The sequence below is a fragment of the Phyllostomus discolor genome, chromosome 3 (genome assembly GCF_004126475.2).
Source record: "Phyllostomus discolor isolate MPI-MPIP mPhyDis1 chromosome 3, mPhyDis1.pri.v3, whole genome shotgun sequence".
Taxonomy (NCBI): domain Eukaryota; kingdom Metazoa; phylum Chordata; class Mammalia; order Chiroptera; family Phyllostomidae; genus Phyllostomus; species Phyllostomus discolor.
This window is the reverse complement of record NC_040905.2, coordinates 61,860,676-61,886,665: the sequence shown is the minus strand read 5'-3', so window position 1 is coordinate 61,886,665 and position 25,990 is coordinate 61,860,676. Positions and strand designations below refer to the sequence as shown.

The following is a 25,990-nucleotide window of genomic DNA, read 5'->3' as shown; positions in this document are numbered from 1 at the left end:
TGGTGTAAAGGAACCCTATCAATTGATTAAAACTGATGAAAATCATGACAAAATTTGATGAATGATAATAACAAGCAATTCACAGAAAAGAAAATTCAAATGATAAAAGGAATACAAATGAAAGAAGGAGATGATATTTTTTCCCTCTTTAATAGGCAAATATTAAAAAGAGATAAATTACAGAGTTGGTAAGAATGTTGAGAAAGATTTCTCACACACTGCTAGTGGAAATGTAAATTGCTACACTTTTAGAAAAATTTATAAAAATAAATATGTAAACTTTTTGACCTAGGAATCTTGCCTGTAGAAATAAAAGCACTTATATCTAAGGTTATCTAAGGATATACACATGATAATATTTTGTTTGTGTATGGTAGCCAAAGAACCTATCAGTAAGATAAATGATTGAATTAATTATGGCATATCTGTAAGTTAAAGTATGCAACTATGAAAAATAATAATCATTAATTTAGAAATAGATTGAGGATGTACTGGAAAGAGACAAATTACTGAGTAATGTGTATAGAATTTATTTTTTAAAGAAACATGCTTTATACATATAATGAGTGATTTATATATCTGTATGTAATATACATGTATAAATATGTGTGTATGTCAATATATATGCACACACACACACAATGTTGTTTTTCTGTTATATACTTACATTAACAAGGAGGAAGGTGTAGAAGGATATGTGCCCAGTTGTTAGCATTGGTGACATTAGGATGCTGAGGTGGTGACCTCTTTTTTCATCTTTGTTTTATTTTCTTTGTTACAGTGAATACATATTACTTTTTTATTTTGAAATGATAGAGAACATTTAAATAAAAAAGAGTTGTGTAATTCAGTGATTCATTAGAGATCATAAATATTTGCCTGGGGAAAAATCTGATTTATAAGGTCACTGTAGCGTACTATCAGACTAATGAAATGTTAAAAGTTCATTATTTTTGGTGAGAAAATGATTCAAGTTTATACTATTACAAAAGTGTCAACATTCATATTTAACTGCTAAGATTATTTGTCTATAAGCCAATCTCCCACAGGACTAAAGTTAGAAACAGTACACAGCATCACCAATAAAGCAGTCAGCCCTGCGTCTTAAACATCTCCTCTCTCCCTCTTCCCTGTTTATTAATACACTTTGTCTCTTGCCAGTCTTCCATTGCAAATTACAAGTCCCACTTCTCCCCCAATAAAATCAATTCTTACACTGAACTTTTAGAAACAGCTTACATTTCTACTTCTCCTTTGGATATTTCTCTTTATTTTAATTCTAAGCTAAAGGAATTAGATGAAGTACCACACAGATACTTATTGAGCATTCTCCTTGTGCTAGATCTTAAGAACCTAATATGCTTTTGAAGAGGATGAATAAAATGGGTACTTTCTCTTTACTCATGATATCTACTTCTCTGAGCTTCAATTATGAGTACTGTTTTCCATCAATTCCTAGGACACATTTCCCATTTCCCAATTTAACATCTCTGAAATTGGGAGGTGTATTAAAATGATGGTGTGCTATGTTTTAATAGCTTCATGTCATGGAGGTACAAAAATATATGGTACATCTTACAGTCAATGGCACTTAGACTTCATGAAATATAGGGATGGGAGAAAATGGGGGAAGCAGAGTATTATCAGAATACTAGGTTTGACCAAGGCATTACATCCAAGTCATGTGGGACAGAGAGCATAGAGAACAAAGGTAGAAGGGGCCATAAGGGAGTTTCATTCAAGTGTCTAGAATCTTCTTTTGCCTGCACTGGAATCCCAGTCCATCTAAGCAAGCAAGGAGGATTTGAGGAGAAGAAGGCTAGTGATTTGAATATTTGTGGAGTCTTGTTTCCTTTACTGCTTTCTTCATTGCATGGGGAAAACTCAGTTAAGACAGGGTAGAGACCAGCTTCAAAAGGGATAATGTAAAGGGCCAACTAGAGGATCTTAGAAGGAAAATCTTTTAAAAGCTCTTTAACAAAGTTTTTGTAATCAAAGTTGTTTCAAAAATTACTTGATAATCTTGTGCAATTGATGTACATTAATTAATGCTTTTTATTGAGACATCTTAATATACAACTAATGATAAATTAAAAATTCCTCCGTAAGAAGGGTCTGAGTGAGTATATCAATTCAGTTGAGATACAATGCAAAGGGAATAACAACGTTAATATTCATGTTTTTTCTTTTATTATGAATATTACATAAGCTACTTTAGTGTAGAATATCCTCTACACTACTTTTGTTGCTTTCCTTCTTGACCAGGTTTATATTCCTAGGATAGGTTTTTATTTAACACCAATGATTTCATTAGGCTAAACCCTTAGGAATGCATTTAACAGTATTGAAAATCTTCCATTCACTTACTTGAACTCCAACAGGTTCATTTCATGGTGATAATCCCCCTGGACCGTCTTTAAATTTGAGATTTGTTCAGAACTGGAAGCCTCTATCTTTCCTAAGAGCTGTATTACCTAATGAAAGTAGAAAAAGGAACTTTGTGTGTGTGTGAACAGAAGCACTAGCCATTACATTAATTATACTTTATTCCTAAAGGAGCTGGGAAGCAGACTTGAGTCTAAAATGTGTTTTCATTTGAAATGACTTTTTTCCAAAGGAGTGATTCAATAGTTGTAAAACTCTCTTCATGGAAATAATAATAGAGGAGTATTTGATTCTACTGTCTGCAATATTCTTTCGATAATAGGCTACCTAATGATTCCACAAAAACATACTATTGACATTAGTTTGTTTATCAATTTGTTAATTTGATTATTTCCTTCCTTTCTGTTTTCCTGGTTACAGTGTAAACCACTATATTCTCTATCAGCACTACAACCTCAGTGCTCCTTAGATGGCCAATGGTAAATATTCACCAAATACTCATCGAGTCAGTGTTTAAACGTACAGTTAGGGTCTTAGAAGAACACACAAGTGGCTTAAGGTGTGGCCTCAGAAATTTCCAGGTAGAATTCTGACATGAGCACAAGTGAGTCCCAAGTGCGTGACTTAGGGATATAAAGATAGGAAAAACAACATTCCAGGCTTGGAAGTTTGGCTAAGAGTGCCATCTACAATGCCAGAAACACTGAGGACATTCCTTTAGGTAAAAGGACTGGATTGGAAAAACAGAGGCAGAGCTGCAGCACATAATCGTGCTTAAATGAATCACTGTTGAGGGGGAATGAAACTATGTGATTGACCTTGGCCAAACAGCCTTCAGCTCCTAAACAGGTGGTCATGTGGAAGAGAGTAGGCACTTAATAAAGTCCGAGTTCTCTTAAAAAAGAAAGAGGGGGATAGTGGAAGGGTTTGAATAGATAAATATTGGGTGAGCAACCAAGTAACACATGAATGATTATTTATAGGAGATACATTTAAAACAGGCTATTGATACGAAGCACATTTAAAGGCAGCATTGTTTTAACAGTAAAATAATAAGCATGGTAAAAGCAAAGAAAAAGAAAGCAGGCTGAGCAATATTGTTAGATAAAATATTTTTCAAGGCTAAATACATTAACACAGACGGCCATTTCTATAGATTAAAAGTGCCAGGCACAGTGAAAAATAGAGTTTTGAACTTGTGTTTACCTTCTATATAGAACTAAAAAGAAACAGCTAAGGAATTACAAAGAGAAACTAACAGAAATGATGTATTAGTGATTTTAAATAGCTTTTCTTGATTCTTTACTGGTCAAATAAGTAACATATGAATAAGGATTAGAAAGACATGAAAATATAAAGTTTACTTAACAGATTTTTATACCAATCTAACTTGCAAACAGCCAACATTGATTCTTTCCCAGCACCCACTGAGCACTTGCAGTAACCAAGCACACATGACTGAAGAAACTCTCAAACTATTCCAAAAGCAGAAAAAGCACAGATCATAACTCTAACTGTATTGCACTAAAGCTAGAAATTAATAAGAAAAGTATAAAGCAAAAATATAATCGTTTGAGTAATTCTATCATTTAATACCCATGTTTCATGTGAAAACGTGCCTCTTAGATCACCTACTACAAGACTGAGGGCCTTGACTGCCTGAGCCTGAAACTCATTCCTCGTGTCAAAGCCACACTTCCCCCCACTGCTCCCACCCAGGGCCTGAGCAGTACCCCTCTGACCAGTGACTATGGCTCAGGGACCTTAAGGAGACTTGTGAGCCTGGAGTGGCAATCTAAGACCTTCCTTCCTGCCCTTTTCTCACAGAAATCAGACCTGTGTTGCAGTTTGAGGGCCTCTCTGTCTCCTTCAGCTCCCTCCTCAGTTTTCTTCAGTGTCTTTTTTCTCAATAAATCTCTTGCACATCTAATTTTTTAATGGCATTTGCTTCTCACAGGACTAACACAAGTATCAAAGAATAAATCAAATCTGCAATTGTAATTTACTTAGGAAAAAATAATGAGAACATTACATATCAAAAGGATACAGCACATGTATAGAGGTAGATTGGTGGCATTAAATGTTTCCATGATTATATAAGGCAGAATGGAGCCATCTGAACTAATTATTTATTTCATAAAATTACAAAGAGAATAATAAACCTAACCAAAGGAAAGCAGGATAAGGAAACAGACAGGCTGAGGAAGGCAGACTGGCTCACAGAGACATCCATGCCCTCTCTGTGGCACCTGCGAATGTGTTGTTAGATGGCCACAGGGGTTTGCAGCTGTAATTAAGGTTACAGACCCTAAAATGGGGAGAGTATACTATTTTATTTAAGTGGCCCAATCTAATCACTGGAGCCCCTTAAAGCAGAGAACCTGCTGTAGCTGAAGTCAGATTTGAGGTGCAAGATGAACTTGATTTGTTGTTGGAGAGAGGTCCCATTGAAAATGTAAGAAGGAAGGCAGGTAGCTGGAGGAAGATCAGTCCCCAACTGACAGCCAGCAAGGGCCCCAGTCCCACAACTGCAGGAGACTGAATTTGGCCAAAAACTTAATAATGAACCTAGAAAAGGGTTCATCCCAGCCCCTCCCCCAGAGGAACACAGCAGTTTCAGCCTGTGAAATCCTCAGCAGAGGATCCAGTCCAGCCCTCCTGGAGTTCCGACCTACAAAAACTGAGACAATATATATGTTTTGTTATAAACTACTAGGTAGGAGGTGATTTGTTATGGTAGCAATATAAGACTAATATACAATATTAAAAAATTAAGAAACAGAAGAAAACATGAGATTATTGTGTATTTGAAAAGGTAATAAGCAAAGTTTGTCCTGCTCTAAATGTGAAGAGAAAACAGAAACATTAAAATTAGGGATAAGGAAAGATGGATATGTATGATTCAAATAACATAACAAACATTCACAAACCTGGAATTATAGATGAAATGGAAACTCAATAATTATGAGACTTTAATTCATCTTTCTCAGTCCAAGACAGAAGAAGGAGACCAAAAAATAAGGATAAGAAGACCTAACCAATAAGCTACTTTTTACAGATTTCCACTGAACTTCACACCCTAAAAATACCGAATATGCATTCTTTTAGAAAATGTACACAATTTTACTGTCCAGCCAAAAAAAATCCTCAAAAGTGTTCTAAAAACTAATGCCAGTATATACAAGTTTTATATACAGTGAAATAAAATTAAGGATGAGTAGTAATATAACAAAGCATAAAATTCTTAACTCAGGGAAAAGACCAATATAATAACTCCTCTTATAAATAAAAAAATATGATATGCAATTGCAAAATTCCTAGGAAACAATAATGAACACACTACATATCAAACTCCAGGGGATATAGGAATAAATGAATACTCAAGGAAAATTCACAATCATAAATGATTATATTATAAAGAACTCAAATACAATATGATGCAAAAAGAAAATGAACAGCAATACAAACTGCAGGAAAGGAAGAAATTAATGACAAAAATTTAAATTGGTGGAATGGAAAAAATGAAAGCAGAATTAAAAAATACATTAAAGGACTTGCTTATTGGAGAATAATCAATATAATTGTTAAGGGACAACTAACCTAACTAATCAAGAAAAAAGAAAAGCACAAGATAATTATAAAATGGCAAGGGGAAAAGATAAAAGCAGAGGGGATTAAAACAATCCTAAAATTATTTTGTATAACTTCATGCCAATACATTTCAAAATGGGTGAGATAAATATTTTCTTTTTCAAGAAAAAGTAATTTACTTACTAAAGCTGACCCTTGAATAGATAGAATGTTTACACAGTCTAATTTTCATATAAAAAATTGAACAAAGATATAAAAGGATGCCCTTTTTTCACCAGAGCATCAGGCCCAGATGTTTTAGAAGCAAAGCTACGAAATCCTTAAAGACTGAAAAAGTATAATGCTTTTTAAATTGTTTCAGAGCATACAAAAAGAAGAGAAACTTCAAAATTATTTTTAAAGTCAGTTCAACATTAATTCCAAAAATCTGAAAATATTAAACAAAACCCTAGAGATTAATTTAATTTATATACATCGATCACATTTTAAGTAAAAAATCAGCAAACAGTATCCTACAGCAGAATAAAAAATATAATCAAGTGCAGTTTATTTTTTAAAGAGTAAAAATGGTTTAGTAATAGGAAATACATTAATGTAAATAATTATTCTAGTAAATGAGAAAAGTAGTATTATCTTTACAAATGCTGAAAAGGCATTTGACAACATTCAAACAATTTTTGATTTTTTAAAAAACCTCAATAAAATAGGAAAATTTGTGTGTTAAACATGTTTATTTAGGAAACTTCCACATCATAAGGGGAACAGTCTGGGTATTTCTTTTAATGAACTAATTTCTTTTTTAAAAAAGATTTTATTTATTTATTTTTAGAGAGAGAGGGAGGGAAGGAGAGAGGGAGAGAAACATCAATGTGTGGTTGCCTCTTACACACCCGCTACTGGGGACCCAGCCCACAACTCTGGCATGTGCCCAAAGAGGGAATTGAATCATCGACCATTTGGTTTGCAGGCTGGCTCTTAATCCACCGAGCCACACCACCCAGGGCCAGTGGGTGCATTTCTGTTAAAATGAAGAACAAAGCAACATGCCCACCATCCCTGTTATACTATTAATATTACACTGGAGTTACTAATAAAAGCAGTTAGGAAAGGGAGAAAAATTATTTGTATGAAAACAGAAAAAGATTAGGTAAAGTGATTTAAAAATTAAATGATTGTGTGCCTGCAAAACAAATAAAATAAACAACTGAAAAATTACTATTGTCAAGAAGAGAATGTGCTTAGTGGAGTATAAATTAATATAGCCTTCATAATATACAACAAATGACCAGTCAGAAGATACATGAAACACCCATTATAATAAACTAAAGAAATAAACAAAATCTTGAAATATATTTAAGAAGAAATGATGCCAAACTGTATGAGGAAAATCTGAAACCGCCCCCCACCCCCGAAGGACATAAGAGCAAACCTTGAATAAACGGGAAATACTCTGTTTGTAGGTAGAACATTCACCATTATGACTATGTCAATGCTAAAATTACATTATAAATTTAATATGATTTCAGTAGAAATTAAGAGCAGAGTTTATTTTGTTGATTTTTTTTCTGGAATTAGGTGGACTTCAAAATCATATATAAAAACAATTATCACCAGGAAAATGGTGATGATTATCACCAGGACAAAAGAAAGTGATAGAAGGGGCTAACCCTACCAGATATTAAAAATATTATAAGGTTTCAATAAACTAACAAGTAAGACACATCTTATACTAGGAAAAACTCCAAATGGAGCAAGTATTTAAATATAAACAATAATGCATTGAAAATGCTAGAATAAAATATGAACAATTCTTTTAAGTTTTTGTGTCGAAAAGCTCTGTGACTTAAAATTCCAGAAGCCACAATAGGAGAGACTGATAAATTCAGCTACAAATAGGGAACATATGCATGTCAAAGACAAATGACAAACTTGGAAAATGTATTTTCAGCTCATATCATGAAGGGCTCCTAGAAATTGAGAAGAAAAAGAAAAATAGGCCAATAGGGAAATGGATAAAAGACATGAACAGACTGCTAACTGCAAAGGATAAAAAAAAACCCAAACTAAATAGTTCTTAAATATATGCAAAGATGCTCAACCCTGCTCATAATAAGAAAAGCTAATTAAAACACAGAGATGTCTTTTTGCTGTAAGAATAGCAAAGTTGAACAGTTGACAATACTTACTGGTGAGGCAATGAGGATATAGGACACTTCACTTACTGCTGGTGGGTGTGCAATATGTAAAAGTCCCACAGAGGACAAGAGCTTTCAAAATAACAAACACATGTACCTTGGACCCAGCAATCCCACTTCTGATATTTATTCTGCTTATACCCCAAAACACCATAAGTGCAAGGTTATACATTGCAGCACGGTTTGAAAAACCAAAATATTGAAAAAAAGTAAATGTCCATCATGAGAGACTGTGTTAACTGAGCTATTATATACAGAGGAAGAGCATGCAGTTATTTACAAAGAATAAGAAGGTCTCCATGTCATGATATGGTAGACCTCTAGGACATATTTGTTCAGGTAAAAAAAAAAAAGAGATGCATTGTTTTATATATATATATGTATATATATATATATATACACACACACACACACACACACACACACACACACTATCTCTTGAGTAATAAAGGGGGAAATAAGAATATCTATTTGCATTGGTTTGTATCTGCATGAAGGATACTGAGAGGATCCACACACACTGGCTGAAATGATGACTTATGAAAGAATGTGATGATTGATGATGGGGTAGGAGTGAAAATTCTCAGGGTATGTTATATGGTTTTGATTTTTGGACCATATGTATGCATTACCTGTTTTTAAAATCTAAGTACAGAGAGAAACTATAGTCCAATGTCACTTCACTTTTGAACTTAGATACAGAATTAAATAGTACCAATGACTAAATAGATTTTATTACAGAAATGCAAGAATGTTTTTCAGTATTGGGAAATGTATTAACATAGCATATGATAAGGCCAAGAAGTAAACAAACTCAAACAAAACATACCCAATGTGTTGATTTAGACATTCACTGATGTCTAAAAAACATTTGATAAAATTAAATGTTCAGTCTTAATAAAAACTAAGTAGGAATTGATGTCTAAAAGACATTTGATAAAATTAAATGTTCAGTCCTAATAAAAACTAAGTAGGAATCAATGGATACTTTCTTAACACAATTAAAAATATGCCAGATCAACATCAGACAACAGAACATTTCCAGTATAATCAGGAGCCAGATAAAGTTGCCTTCTATGATAACTGTTATTTAACAATACCCTGGAAGTTATGGTCAAGACCTTAAAAAAAGGTAATGAGGTATTAAATCAGAAAACCAGAGATAAATGGTCACCATTTGTTGTTAACACAATTGAGTACCTTAAAAAACTAAGATAATCAACACAAAACTATTAGGACTAAGGTGGGTGCACAGTAGGATGGGCAAGCAGAGCCTCGTGGGGCTGGAGTAAACTGTGACATAGTCATAATGCTGTGCCCTATGAACCTTCTTCTCTTGATCAAGTGGCTTCCTGAAATGAATCCTCAAACACCCAACTTTCATCTTCCCCAGTTCCCAAAGAATTTCCACTTCATTCTGCTCAAACAACTTCTGAAGAGATGTGCTAAATTCACATAAGGTGTGACAAAGTGGGGCACAGAGGACTTGGCATTGGCTCCTTTAGTCAAAACACTAACTGGTTGAGAAAGAGGAGAGACATTTCAGTCAGAAAAGAACAAGAAGGTGGAGGCTGTGCAATATTGGAGTGAGTGGGCCCCTCCCTGCAGGTAGTTCAGTATCACTGGGTATAAAGGGTGAGCTAAGACATTAGCAGGGGCCAGTGTAGACATGGCCCTCAACATCCAGGACAGTGGTCTTATCCAGTATTTTGTAAGAGACATAACCCATTGCAGGGATGTAACACGATCAATTCACATTTATGTTGGAACTTTAACAATAATAGCTACCCTTGAGAAATCCCTTTGCTAATAATTGATGGCTCTGAAGTGTTTGAGGGGAACCCAGAGGGGAAGGAAGCAACTGCAGTAGTGAAATCAAGTGGCATACTTGACTGGGTGGGTGTACTGGAACATAGGAGGCACTCATTAAATATTTGTTGATTGAACTGACAGTACCCATGGCGCTTATGCATGAGCTGTCCTATTTAAGTCCTTTGGAAGAAAAGAGTTCTCTTGAATAGTTACCACTTGACTGGGCATATTAATAAGCTATAATGATCTTCAGGCAGTAAAACATAATATGAGTTCCATCAACTTTCAGTTACCTTCATATCCAAGTTCTTAGAAATAGTTTGTAGGGAAGACATGAGCTCTTGAATTGTTTTTTCAATTTGTCGGTACTCATGCCTGATGAAATGAAGGTCTCCAGAAAGCTTCACAATGCTGGAATCACATCTAGTGGCAAGATGGAAATTGGTTGTGAGATCAATAGGCTCAAAACATTTTTAATACTATGGTAGGCTCTGTGCATTCATTTGATGGCAACTGTTCTGGAGTTCTTTGAATATCAAGTTGGTAGATGTAGGAGCATGTACAGGACTCTCCTTCATTTTCCTCTTCTTGATGGGAGAAAAACCAGGTTGGATAACAATACTCAGGCCCAAACCAGAGAACTGAGTTGGACTAGGTGAGGATATTGGGGGAAACATGGAGGAAATTTTAGATATTCAGCCTAATACACTAACTCAGTCATAGGAGTTCTAAGAGGTTTTTGATATTTGAGACTATTCCCTGCTGCCTCCTGTTAGGTGAAACTGAAGATTTTTCCTTTTCTATATCATATTCTGGATCCCCTTTCCTCCCATTAACTTCTTCCCTTGGCTCCCAGATTCTCCATTCTCCTTTGGCTAGTTAAATGCCCAGGCCCACGTAAATCTTCCAACCCATTCTCAAAACAAAATTTCCCTCCTTTTAACCCCAATCAAAACTCCTGTTCCTTGAGTGGTCTCCATCAAATATTGCCTGTATTAGGGCAACAATTCACACTAATACGTGAATGAAGCTTTCGCCCATAAAGTTGCATTTGGTATTTTAAGAAAGGAACTCTAGTGAAACAGGGTCAGAGCTGAAGATTAACTATCTTCCCAGCATGTCTGGGAACCCACCCGCTACCACCACTCACGGCCTCTTCTAAAAGAGAGCAGGCTGCATACTGTATTGACTGTCAGTCTGGGCTGTGTTTTGTGTACAAGTTACCAGAGATCACTTTGAAGTTTGCCATTTGATGAAGTAACTGTTTTGACTGTCATCACATAACATGTATCAGGAACCACATTTTCATGTTATCATGCTAAGTGCTATAAATATGGTTTGTTTTATGACCATTAACATGTTTTAGGATCCAGAAATAAATTCTGTTTCTTTAAGATTTTTGGTGCCAATGTTGAGTCAAAGGTAAGACGGTAATTTTGCCTGAGCAGTCCCTTGAGGCGATACCAGGGGACTGTGGTGAGGGGACTGCTGGGGAAAAAAAAAGGGAAATGATCTAATCAAAAATTGTACCTGGATGCTATGCACCATAGTCATGGACAAAACCATTTCACACATTTGTATATGTAAAATGTTATTGTCAGAAAAACCTCTATTGTGGGTTAGTTCGAATATTCTTATGTGAATCTCCATTAAGACCCCCAAGGACTACACAGGAGCAGTTGCTGCTACCACTTCCTGACACCTTCCCCAGAACCCTCCTTGATCCCTACTCTCTGGGGCAGCTGGTCTGTGCACTGTATACTAGTGGTGAAGCATTTTGTCTCTGGTGTTGGATAGACCAGGCTTCGAAACTGGCTTCTGCTGCTCTCTAGGTTTGTGACCCAGGACAAGTTTTATCAACCTCTATGAGAGGATAATGATGCTAAGGTCACTGCATAGAAATGTACAACTTATTTGTCTACCAGGTAACTATAGCAGTTGCCAGACACAGGGACCGATGTGGGCAGTGTCTCCCAAAGTGCTGCAAGCTGAACCTTCCAACCTCACTAGCTGCCTGACTAATGTTGCTTCACAGGGTTGTTTGAGGATGAAAGGGAGCGATGACTGCAAAGCACTTAGTCAGTACCTGGCACAGAGAAAGTGCCTATGCAAAGTCAGCAGTTATTATTTATTTATTCAGCTTGGGAGTTGCTGGCCTACTCATTTTCACCTCCTGACCAACCCAGCCTCCTCATCCTGCATGCTGGAGTCAGGGATTAGTGGTTTCTCAAAGCCTGCACTCTTATATTTCAAAAAGAAGCCACTCCTCTCCTTCTATAGAGTAATTTTATTGTTTCTTTTAAATTAACACATGTTCATTATAAAAAATTTATATAATACAAAAGAAAAAAAACACAGAGGAGAGTTAACTTCATCCCAAGTCCCATTTTTCAGAAATAATCACTGTTAATATTTGATTATCATTCCATTTATATATATACACACATGCATAGACACACACGTGTAATGTGTACATATATGTATACACACATATATGATGTGTACATGTGTGTATATACACAGATGTACATTTCTAACAGAAGTTAGAAATACTATAAAAATAATTTTAGAATATTTGCATTGTTATACATGCCAATTTTAGTTTAAAATGTAATACTGAATTTTAATTTTATTTAAGCAAGGAAAGGTACCTGTAGTGAAAAATGAAAAAATTGCTGAACTTAAGATTTTATCTATATATTACATATATAGACATATAAATTTCTTCACTACATATATTTGTTTCTAAACAACAAATATATTTGCTTCTAAAAAAGTGATAAAAAGCTATCACAGATTGGAGTGAGACTTTTTACACCTACCATTTCAACTTTAGACATTATTTATTGACCATATGTCAAAAACTGAGAAAATAAGTTTACATACTTGTTTTTGCAAAAAGTTTTTGTTCATATGCTGCTATTTTGAAAATGTCACATTATATGACATTTACACTGTGTTCCATAACTAGATTTCCCACTGTAATTTACTCTTCATTCTCCAGTTCGATTTGTGTTCACTGACAGTCCTTTTAAACCACAATTTCCTTCCTGATAACCTAATTCCAATGTATTCCTTGGATGGCCAGGTTTTGCCACCCAGACTGCAAAAGAAAGCCTTGGGAATGTTGGAACCTTTAAGTTCTTGAGTGCTTGAGAATGAATGCCTGTCAGCCCTCTAATTCTTGAAAGGTAACTCGGTTAAGACAACAGCACTAGGTCACTTTTTCTTCTGTTCAGAATGTGACAGGTGGCGCTCCCTCCTTTTCCGGCACTGGTTAAGGTAGAGAAATCTGATGTGACTATATTTTTTCCTTGTTTCATGTGATCTATTTTGTCTATCTAAATGGCCAATGATTCTTTTTATTTTTTCTTGATGTTCAGTACCTTCAGTGAGGATATCTTGGTTTAATTGTTCTTATTTAATTTTTCTCAGGTTCTAGGTTTTTTTGTTGTTGGTAGCGGTGTTTTCATCTACAAATTCAAATCTCTTCTCTTACAACCTTGAGTATTTTCCTTTTGAAGAACTTTTTCTGCTACTTCTGGAGCTCCTATTATTGCGTCTATGTTGAATGAGTTTTACTTGTCTGTCATATACATTATTTCTCTATAAGTATTTTTATATTGAAAAGCACTTTCATTTTATTTTGTATAGTTTGCTCATATTTTTTTTAAAAAATAGCTCTATTGCTATTAGTTGTATTTATTCTATTTGGGAAGGTTCTGGAGTATTCATAGGTTTAATCTATGTAATATTTTAATTTTTTTCTTTTACCTTATCCCTGAGCAATTCATTTACCTATTTCCTTTTGTTGTCTGATACTATCTTTTTGGTTGAAAGCCTTTTATCTCATATATATATTTTAAAGATTTTGTTTATTTTTATAGAAAAGGGAAAGGAGGGAGAAATAGAGGGAGAGAAACATCAATGTGTGGTTGCCTTTCACATGTCCCCTGCTGGGGAACTGACCTACAACCCAGGCATGTGACCTGACTGGGAATCAACCCTTTGGTTCACAGGCCCGCACGGAATCCACTAAGCCACACCAGCCAGGGCTTATCTCGTATTTCTACCGAAGTAAAATATGCCTGTAGTTTAAAAGTCAACGATAAATAAAAGGCTAATAAGAATAGTGGCTCCTTGCTCTGCCTCTCAGTTCTTCTCCCTAGAGGCAAGCATTCACCCTTATAAATAGTTTTAGAGGGTTCCTGGTGTAGCTGACTCCTAAGCCTGTTGAGAATATTGTGGTATAAAATGCAGTCATTTTCAGCTTACCTCCCAGTTTTAAAATTGGTTTTATTATGTTAGGAAGTCAGTTTCCACATGTCTATCTGTTTTCTAGGTTCCAAGATTTCTGTGCTGATAACCCTGGTCTTTGTGGGTTGATGTTTTAAAGAGAAAATCTGTTAACTATAAATTTGGTGGGGCTTTTGGAAGAAGCAAAATTACATGTAACTGTTCTATCTGCAATTTTTTATGTTTCTCTCGCTCTTAATTTCTTTGAAACCAAGAAAACCTTTGATCTGAACTCCTCTTGTGTTTTCCTGGGTAATTCCTGTCATAAGGCATATTCATCAGCCTTGCATTTTTATCAGTCTTTATATCTATCTATCTATCTATCTATCAATCTATCATCTATCCATCCATCCATCCATCCATCCGTCCATCCATCCATAGATGATGGTGGTGGTGATTTTTATGCACAGGCTAGATTCTTCCTAACTACCACTCTTACTTTTTTGAATGATTCTGGCTATCTGCAGATTAGTGAGTATGTGCATGGTAGAGACTAAATCATACCCTCTACTCAGGCATGTCTGAGTCAAAATCTATAATTTCCTTAGGTGGGTGGTGGTGGGGCACACCTTTCCATTTTTTCCTCAAAAACCAGATTGCGTATCTCACAGCAAGTCATTCTCTATTGTAACACTATTGCTTCGTCTCCTTCCTCATCCAGTTGCACTTTAGCCAGGTTCTCTCAGGTATGATTTGGAAAGGGGGCGGGTGTCCTGGATGATGAATAACATGCTTGCATCTTCAGCTTCCTCCCCAGCTTTCTGTATTGCTGACCTGAATCTCTAAAGGGTCTCTTATCTCTCCTGTGATTGAATCAAGCCCCTAGGTAGTAGTGCTCTATTCAGATTATTTGGCCTATACTCTTCAGGATTGTGACTCTTGTTTTGAAGGAAATCATTATGTTTACCATCACAGCATTTGGTAAGTGTGCTCTGCATGGGGTCATCAGTTGTAGCAACATACATATTATATTAAATATATATTATTTTTGATTCCCTTTACTTGAAACTGGCATTAAGACATCTCAAGTGAGAAAAGGGGAGTAAAAGTGTCTTTATTTTACTATCTTTAACCAAAAGTCCCCATCCTTTACTTTTTAAAAATTGATAATATTCACAATATCATTATTGTTTCTTCAAACGGGGCAACTTTTGCTTTTAATCACACATCAACACAATTTGCCATTTTTCTCATATGCAGGTCTGTCCTGGGGTCTCAAATAGCCAAAGGTGGCTAGAGGGCTGGCCTCCTCTGGCTGCTGCTACAGAGTATAAGTCAGAGGCATCCCTCAGGGTGCCCTTTACACACACACCTTCTCCTTTCGCAGTGAGACTAATCTGTTGAACAGAGGAGAAGGTGTCAGAAGCAGGCCAGACAACTCAGAGCTCCTCAGCTCATTGGATGTACTTGCTTTTAAACTGCCATTATTTTGGGGTGGAAAATGTGGTGTGAAATTCAAAGCACATTGTAGTTATCAAATATTGAGTTTGATTTATGAAGCAGTGACATGTTTTCTAAGAATTATGTTAAAATAACTTAATTTTACTTACACCAAAATGATAATTGAAATGAAGGTCAATATATGTGGAAAGATATAATATATGTGTAATTAATCTGCCTTAGCTTGTCTATCAGTCAATTGCTTGGCAGAAATACAGAAAAGAAATAGGAAAGGCGAATTTAAGTCTTATGGCTCATGGACAGATTCTGGTGCAGATAACCAAATAGACTGAAGAAAGTTTCATAAAAGAAAGACATTTCAAGGAAAAATAAGACCTTGTCTTCATACCACTGCTTAAGATGGAAGGGGAAGGTAAGTAAGCAATTGGAGAGGAAGGCAAAAGAATAGGAGGCACTTGAGTTTCACTCTTTCCTGAGACACACGAAATAAACAGCTACATGTGGATAAATCCTCTCTGAAGAAAAACGCAGTAACTCTTATACACAGGGCAAGAAGAAAATACCCATATCAAAATGGGTAGGAAAAGCTGAGACACACTAATGCCATAGAATCCATCCCTGGCACAGTGCTTTGCAATTGAGAGGGAACCCCCGAGTCCCAACTTCTTCCTGAAGAGTGTAAGGTTTGAACCCACATCAAACACTCAAACTTCTACAGCTGCCGCCTGGAAGGCTGGCTCCCGATTCACCAATCTCTGAGAGACAACAGGTTCTTGTGTGAGTTCTGCGGGACCACAGAAAACAAAGAGGTGGTTTCAAATGGCCACAAAATTAAAAAATGGGCAAAGGCCCTGAATGAACATTGGTCCAAAGACAACATACAAATGGCCAACAGGTACCTGGAATAATATTCAATATCACCAATCAGCCCTGGATGGCGTAGCTCAGTGGATTGAGCGTGGGCTGAGAACCAAAGTGTTGCAGGTTCAATTCCCAGTCAGGGTACATGCCTGGGTTGCAGGCCATGACTCCCAGCAACCACACATTGATGTTTCTCTCTCTCTCTCTCTTTCTCCCCCCTTCCCTCTCTAAAAGTAAATAAATAAAATCTTTAAAAAAACACTCAGAGTCACACAAGATAGAACTCTATTTCTTTAAAAAGTATATCACTAATCAGCAGGGAAATGAAAATCAAAACCATGATAAAATATCACCTCATACCTGCTAGGATGGCAATTATAAAAAAATAACAAAAAGGTAAGTATTGGAGAGTATGTGGAGGAAAGGGAACCTTTGTACACTGCAGGAATGTAAATTGATGCAGCCATTATAGAAAACAGTATGGAGGTCCTTCAAAAGACTAAAAATAGATAACATCCAGCAATCCCTCTTCTGAATAGCTCCCCAAGGGAAATGATGTCAGTACCTGGAAGAAATATCTGTACTCCCATGTCCATCATAGCATTATTCACAATAGCCAAGTCATGGAAACCACCTAAGTGTCTGTTGATGGATGAATGCATAAAGAAACTGAGATATACATACATACACACAACGGAATATTTTCAGCCTCAAAAACGAAGGAGATATTACCATTTGAGACAACACGTGTTAACCTGGAGCATTATCGTAAGTAAAATATGTTAGACACAGAAGGACAGAAACTGCATGATCTTATTTATATATGGAATCTAAAGAAGTCAAATACATAGAAGCAGGGAGTAGAACAGTGATCAGGAGTGAAGAGGTAGGAAAAATGGGAAGGTGTTGGTCAAGGCATGCAGAGTTGCAGTTGTGTAGGAGCAGAAAGTCTAGAGATCCGACGTGCAGCACGATAACTAGATTTAGTAGTGTACTGAAGAACAGAAATGTGCTGACGGAGTAAATTCTAGGGGCTCTATTCACACAGGGAAAAGATAACTATGTGAGGGAAAAGATAACTATGTGAGGAGAAGGTATATTAATTAGTTTGACTAATATTCATTTCATGATGTATATCAAATCATCGGGTTATACACCTTAAATATATGCAATTTTTACTTTTAAAAAAAGGAAAAACAAAGAAAAAAGAACTGGAGCAGATCAAAAAGAGTTGCACATCTTCTCCTTGATATGATTTCACCCATCTCTTGGTTTTATTTAAATCTGTTTGTTATTTTGCTTTGTATATAAGACAGGATTTGCAATAATAAAATAGTAGATTTGTAAGTATGAAGTTTGCAGAAAGAAATAAATGGTTGGAGTGTCGTCAGAGCACCAGCAAATTGAATCAAATTGCAAGTTTCATTCAAAACAGGTCTTTTCTCTTTATCATCTTTGCAAAATCATGGCACATCTAAGTAGGTGTTAGTGTTTATTTTATTATCTTGCTTCATCACTTATACAAATATACTGTTCTTTATATGTATCAAATATTATAGATAATTAGGTAGGAATTTAATATATTCTAGACATATAACATATATTTACACATAATATAATTGGTTATATATGTACATATGTGCACATGTGTGTGTACACATACAGGTATTAATCCTGCAGATTCTGTTCCCTGATGTCTGTGTTGCATATTACCTTCTCTGAACTCTCATGGCCAGTGCTTACTGCAGGCCCTTGGAATTTCTTACCTTTTTTGCTGCAGCAGGCTTCCTTTCATCTTCATGCCTTCTTCCTGTACCCCGCCAATCCATTTAGTACTAGAATGTCACTAAATATGGTATGTCATCCATTTACTTAAAATCTTTCCATGGCTATTTATAATCTTCTACATAAAGTTCAAAGTCTTCACCTTGGTCCATGAGATCCCTTATCACCCAACTCCAGACCACTTCTCTAGCTTTATTTCCTAATCTCCCATCTCTCCCTAAATGCAAATCCCAAAATATCAGAACGAAAATACTCTTCTCACAGGTAAGTCCTTGAACATGTCACAATAATTCATTCTTAGTTCTTATGAACATGTTATTCCTTCTATGTGAAATACCTTTCCCACCCTTTCCTGTCTAGCTAACTGCTATGTAAATCATTCAAGACTCATCTCAAGTGTCACCTCCTCCAGAAAGCCTCCTCGAAGCCCCAGTCTGACTGGGATATTCTCACAACGCACAGGCTTTCATTATAGTGCTCACCTCATGGCTTATGTTTGTGGCTTTGTTTTTTCAGGTAGACTGTAAACAGATATAGGAAAGAGACCTGTGTTGCTGAGTCCCAGAATCCTAGCACACTGCTGGGTATGTAAGTGCTTACTACCAGGTTGACCAAAAAGTCTGTATGGTTTTCTGGGTTTTTTTGGTAAAATAAAAGACACATTTTTCATTTTTACCAATTATATTATTGATTTGGATATTTTTAAAAAGATCTTATTTATTTATTTTTATAGAGGGAAAGGAAGGAGAAAGAGAGAGAGAGAAACATCAATGTGTGGTTGCTGGGGGTCATGGCCTGCAACCCAGGCATGTACCTTGACTGGGAGTCGAACCTGCAACACTTTGGTTCACAGCCCGAGCTCAATCCACTGAGCTACGCCAGCCAGGGCTGATTTGGATATTTTTGAGTATGTTGGCTATCTCATGCTATTGGCTTCTAGTGGGTAGAACCCAGGGTGCTGCTAAACATCTTCCAATGCATAAGACAGCCCCACAGCAAAAAATTATTTTGCCAAAATGTCAATAGTACTAAGAAACTCCACAAACCACTTTTGACATGTTTGATCAGTCATGCACCTTCTCCATACACTGCAAAAATCTTTTTCAGTTGTGTTTTTACCTTTCTTAGAATAATAAAGCATAATATGTGAAAAATGTTGCATATTTTCTTTCATCTTCAGTATTAAAATGCTATACAAAAATTCACCAATTTTGATATGTTTTTTAAAATGCATGCTGATATGACAGCTGTCACAATACAATCTAACAAAATTGTTTCAAATGAAGTTAAAGACAACTAAACACTACCAGAGGCATCTTACAGAAACAAACATAATAGATTTTTTGGCCAGCCCAATATATTTTTGTTGAATTGGATGGAGAAGTTTGTCTTAGGTATTAATCACCTAATTCTTATTTGGTCATTAACACTTCAGAGTGATTAACAAGACAGAGATAGGAGGGGTAATTCAGGAGTGAGGAAAGAGGTGCAGGCAGAAGTTGGAGAGGTGGGAAGGTGTTCAAGGTCGGCTGTTCACAAGTTATCTTTGATGTTTCTTCCAGACTGGTCCTACTATTGTCAGTATCAACAGATGTTCACTGAACTGTACACCATCAGTTCTTTTGATTAGAAATCTCATACATAAGATGTTATTCAAAATTTTATCCAATGTCAGTAGATCCATTTTATTAAACTTTTACATGTAATTCTTGTATATTTTATATGTTTAATCAGAATTTGGTACCTCTGGGGGTTTTCTACGTGGTTTTGAGGGTGTGTCTCTGCATGGATGTTGATGTTTGGACACCTGAGGGCTGCAAAGGTGAGACTCATGCTATATGTGGTTTGAACTGGACATTCTGTATAAAGGGGCTTTAATAGGAACCTTGGATCCCGTAGGTAGCCTGAGGTTTTCAAATTCCATGACACACTTTTACAACTACCCTGTCATCAGTTTAGCTTAATGTAAAGACAGTATCTTGTTTGGAACAATACAGAACTTACTTGGGAGTGGAATTCAGTGGCAAAGAACTGACTGCCAAATATTAGTTAATATGCTGCATCTCACCTGGCTACTCTTCCTCGAAGGTCTCCAACTCCATGAAGGTGTTTGTTATTTAGCTCCTGTACTGCAAAGTTAGTTCCTGTGGCCGCCTGGTCTCGAACTCTTATTTGGTCCTCTAAAATCTGTAATTTTGAGATAGAATTCCTATTAATTTCTCTTCACATATGATAAGAAAATATCATTTAAAGCAGAGGTTAAAAATTGAATGCATTTGTAACTTAGGCTGATCTTTTGGCTGGCAGAGTGGTGGAGTGTGATGTCTGAGAGAAGTGCTCCTGTTGTATCCCAGGGTGGCAGTGATGGTTGGACTCGAGCTGATTGTTGCTTGGTGGGCACAGTGGTTTCACAGGGTTTGAATGGGAGCCAGAAACCCAGATTTTATGTTAAATCTCTCAGTGTTTAAATATTGACAAAAGCTTTCCTTAGTCATGTCTTCAGTATGTCCTGGTGTTCTGAAATAGAGCTGACTGACTTATACCACCAGACTTGGTGGTCAAGAATAGTAGTTTTAAATTTTTTTGCACTCATAAATATTAATTTACTAATTAAAATAATTTTTTGTCTATAAAAAATTATATCTTACTTGACATTCCAAAAAATTCCAACATAATGTTAGGACACATAAAAATAATTTTTATATATTTAATTGGAAAACAGTGAGAGTATTGGACTTTGGAAAACACATTTGTGATGTGAAAAAACATTCAAGTTTAGTTGCTATGTATAACCAAGGCCTGAACTGTGTTTAAACTTATGGTTATGAATTTTCTGAGGAAAACAAGAGTTTTTGTAGCAATAGAAATTTCAAAGACTATGTACAGAATCATGCCCATTTATAAGCTGACGGATCAAGACAATTTAAGAGCAAATTAAGATTAAATGAAGACAAAGTTGTCAAAAACTGTAGCTACATTTTTTTTGTTTGTTTTCATTAGCTTGTTTCTGCATGTGTAGATGTCTTAGTCTGGGTTGCCCTAACAGAATAGCAAAGACTGGGTAGTTTCTAGAATCAGAAATGTATTTCTCCCAGTTCTGGAGGCTGGGAGTCCATGATAGGGTGCCTGGATGGCTTGGTCCTGGTGAGAGCCCTCTTCTGGGCTGCAGACTGCCAGCTTCTTACTGGCAGTGTCTTCATATGGTGTAGGGGCTAGGGAGCTCTGTGGAATCTCCCTTAGGAGGGTCCTAACCCCTAATGCTATTCACAAAGATTTCACCCCCTGACCAAAGTACCTCCCAAAGGCCTCACCTCCTAATACCATCACACTGGGCATTGGGATTTCAACATAAGAATCTGCAGGGGACACAAGTACTGGGATCACAACAGTAGGTGCTATCATGATTTGTTTCAGTAAAGAACAGTGATAAAGGGGAACATGCCATACTAAATACCACAAAAATTTTATAAAAGTGAGGATCAGTAAATCACTGTAGCTGAATGGATGTATATTACCAAATAGATCAATGTAATTAAGACTTCGGTACATCTAAGACAGAAATATGCTATACAGGAGACTCACAAATCAATGGGGGAGGAGTTTCATAAATGACATTGGGCTTTCTCATAACTGATTCAGAAAACAATCCATTTAGACCTTTCTTGCATGTCACACATCAATGTAGATTTTAGAAAAAAATAGATTATAAATAAGTAAAATGTTAAACCATAAAACTAACAGATAATAGAGAAGACCATTTTATCTTTGAATAAAGAAATTTCTATTCTTAAAACTAATGAGAAAAATCACAAAGCAAAATTATGGACTGTTTAGGTTAATAAAAAAAGCTTATGAAAACATTGTAAATATAATTAAGATAAAAACCATAAACTGGAAAAACTTTTATAACATGTTATTGCCAAAGGTTTCAGTGCTGTGCTGCAAGCAGCATGCACCTGTTTGTGTGAGAGCCTATTGTACGTACCTCTTTCCAACTTTGTCAGTGACATACTGTTGGTGTTCGAAATGACCCATATTGAGAGTATTTACACCACAGAAATAAGCAAGCACCGCAAATCAGACTCTCATCACCCATAAAGGTTGATTGCTGAATGTTAAACATTTACCAATGTACCAGTTTAATTTTCTTAATCAATTAAAAAAACACATCAAATAAATAAGAATGAAAAAGCACCACCCCTCCCCAAACACATCGACTAAGCCATTAACAGGTTATTGACAGAGAACATGTAGATTTTTATAGAGACTTTTAAGAAGTGGAAACATGCCTCATTTCTATCTCATTGAATTAGCAAAGATTAAAACAATACATCTCAGTGCTGGCATCAGCACAGTGGAGAAAGCACTTTCATAGAATGCTAATGGAAGTATAAGTAACTGTAAGCTCTCTGGAAGCCAATTTGGAAAAATGCACCAAAAGTTTTCAGGGTTCATCCCCTGGTAATTCTACTTCTGAGAATGTATAGCATGGAAATAGTCCAAATGCTGACACATCTATGCATAAAGATACTTCAGTATTAGGAGAATAATTAAGCATATCATGATATATGCAGCATACAAAGAGCTTTTAATGAAACATGAAGCATGAAAGAATTTATGACATAATTTTATATTAAAGTTGTGCTTACAAATGTAGTTCAGCATTCTCTATGTAATGTCTGGAAGGAGAGGGAGATACATTTGAGTGTAGAGATTATCCTTTGGTGGTGGAATTATGAGAAATTCTTATTTCAGATTTTAAATTTTTTCCCTAAACTTTCAAAATAATTACAACAAACAAGTATTACTTTTATAAGTTGGGGGAAAACACTATAAAGCAATGTCAAACATAAACTCTTAAAGAAAACCTCTTTTTGTGAGTGAAAAATTAGTTAATTTAAAAACATAATAAATTAATCTTAAAACATAATTAGTTGGCAGCTTAAAATTAATTTGATTTAGAAAATAAGTAATCAGACCAGCCTCATCATTTTTACTATATGTGCCAAAACTTTAACAGAATTGTAAATATTTTGAGATTTTATAGTTTTTGGAAAAGATTTTATTGGGTTTGTCTTTTTTCAAGCTAAGTTAAGATGATTATTATATGAAAAGGAGCTCTTGGCAAAACTTCTAGAGATCTGGGAATATTTCTTCTCTTAGTGCTAAGATTTTTCTTATTGGGGTATAATTAATATGTATTAAAATGTAGAAATTGCCCTGATGAGCACAGCTCAGATGGTTGGACGCTGTCTTGTAAAGCAAAAGGTTACTGGTTCTATTCCTTCCTGGTCAGGGCACATGCCTGGGTTGTAGGTTTGGCCCCCAGGTGGGGTGCGTACAAGAGAAAACTGATTGATGTTTCTCTCTCACATCAGTGTTTCTCTCCCTTTCTCTCTCTAATCAACAACCCCCCTCTCAAAAAAAAAAAAAGTGGAAATCAAAGTGTATATCTGGATAATTTTAACAAATATAATCAACTGTGTAACAACTACTCAGATCAAAATATAGATTGTTCCAGAAGCATTTTGGTATTTCTGAGAATGCTGTTCTCTTTCCAATTACCAAGAAGTTGTGACTGCTGAACTGGGGTCTTATTTTAGTGCTAGTTCTATACTTGCTTGAATTTCTCAACATCTCAAAGGCGCTGAGCCCCTTGTCTCTCGTCACTTGCATGACACTTCATTATGCCTGAAAACACCTTTGAGTGATTTTAGAAGTGGCATTGACTTTTAAGCCCTGGGGACCTGAAGGGAATGAAGACCGTTTCATAGGAACTTCTAAGGGAAGACGATTTAGCCAGAGTAAATAAATAACAAGTGCAAAAGCCCTGAAGCCTGAGTGGTTGGTGTGTTGCAGGGAGAGCTGGGAGACAGTGTGACCGGAGTACAGGAAGGAGCAGTGGGAGATGGGGTCAGAGAGAGTTTGGGTGTTAGACTGTGATGGGCTAATGAACCAGCATCAACACTACATTAGAAAAACCTCTATTTGAAATGATTGCAGCCCTGGCTGGCGTAGCTCAGTGGATTGAGCTCGGGCTGCGAACCGAAGTGTCCCAAGTTCGATTCCCAGCCAGAGTACATTCCTGGGTTGCAGGCCATAACCCCCAGCAACCACACATTGATGTTTCTCTCTCTCTCTCTCTATCTCCCTCCCTTCTCTCTCTAAAAATAAATAAATAAAATCTTTTAAAAAAGAAATGATTGCATTAATATAACCTTGGAGATTTAGACTAAGATAAAATACCTTAGTGCAACATGTGAGATAATGCTGAACAACTGTCTTTGCTGTCACATAGATACTCAACAAACAATTTTTGAATAGAATTTCTTCTACTTTTCGGTGTAAATGAGCAGTTGGAATATTGAACTGTTTTCATCAGAGGCAACTAAATTGTGATCGTAAATTTAAACAATAGCAACTCATCTCTATGGTTGAAAAAAGACATTGGTGGTTGACAATCTTTGTTGAGCAGTGATGCCAATGTATGGGAAATAAAGAACTACCTCAATGTTTTGGCTGAGTTTTTTGACAATGCTGGTGATAGTCTGGATATGGTTTTCCAATAACTTCCTGGCAAGTGACTCCTCTTTTTGAAAGCCGTGGGTCCCCTGAAGACAAGCCGAGAGGTCCTCCTTGATGCGGAAGGCTTGTTCAAGGAGGAAAGCTATGGTGCGCTCCTGGGTGTTCAGCCTGTTTTCTAGTTGACTTCTCTGGACGTTTGGAATGACAGGAAGGAAAGAGTGATCCCTGGTCAGGAAAAGGAAATAAAACCAGTGCTGTTACAAGAGTGAGCTTGGAGGAGCCAAAACCAGCACTTGCATCCTCACTTCTACTCTTATATTTTCTCACCTGTGAGGAACCCGGTAGGATTTTGGCCCCTGTATGTTTAGAATCTTGGTTCACATCTCATCTAAGAAGCAGTTGTGGTTTATGCCTTTATCTTGTATCCTACATTTTTTATGTTTCCCAAGCAAGAATTGTTCTGTATTTTACTTACTATTCTAATAAGCCACATTGGATCCACATAAGTTTAATAACTGTTGATTCAATATTGAGAACAGGGCTCCTTTCTTATAACTGGAAAAAATAATAGTTCAATGAAGAGTAAATGGATTAAATAAGAAAAAAGTAAAGACAAAGGCTAGGGCTATTTAGTATTAGGGCAAAGAAACGTGAAATCCAGATAGTCCCTATTGGCATTAGTGTATGACTCCTTCCCTTAGATAAACTTCTTGAAGGGCAAGCTACTTTTGTTGTCATTTTCTTTAATTTACTTTGCTTAGTTTTGTGACCTAGTCTCTGAAGTCACATACAAATGATACAAATGATTTTGCTTTAGTGTGTTCCTGAGAGGCAAGTTACTAAACTCAGCCTATTTTCTTGGGTGAGGATAGTGGTAGAATTGGGCTCAACCTCTTGTAAAATGAGATATCAAAGACTCTGTGGACATTTAAAACCACCACTCTGTCACACTCATGGAACTGCTTCTGTCTCTAGTTGCACCTCGCCCTGCACCCCTCCTCTCATTGCATCAGTGTAAAGTGGCTGGAAAGCAAATTGGGAGTTGTTCTGAGGTGAGGGTCTGGGGTCTGAGAAGTGATGGGGGTTCTGTGGGGCTCATGGGACAGACTCTGGGACAGTGGAAAATACTACTCTCCCCT

The 25,990-nt window shown here is 36.2% G+C and overlaps 1 protein-coding gene across 2 annotated transcripts in view; it reads right to left on the bottom strand.

Moving 5' to 3' along the window:
- The window catches only part of FAM81B (family with sequence similarity 81 member B), a 53,304-nt gene that overhangs the window by 8,931 nt on the left and 18,383 nt on the right, over nt 1–25,990 (bottom strand). For both annotated transcript variants that reach the window (XM_028531333.2, XM_036020552.1), the window contains 4 exons: nt 24,833–25,076; nt 20,395–20,513; nt 10,277–10,406; nt 2,368–2,474 (listed from right to left, as the gene is read on the bottom strand). In XM_028531333.2, coding sequence (XP_028387134.2) covers nt 2,368–2,474; nt 10,277–10,406; nt 20,395–20,513; nt 24,833–25,076 — 600 coding nt within the window. The remainder of the gene's footprint in view (nt 1–2,367; nt 2,475–10,276; nt 10,407–20,394; nt 20,514–24,832; nt 25,077–25,990) is intronic.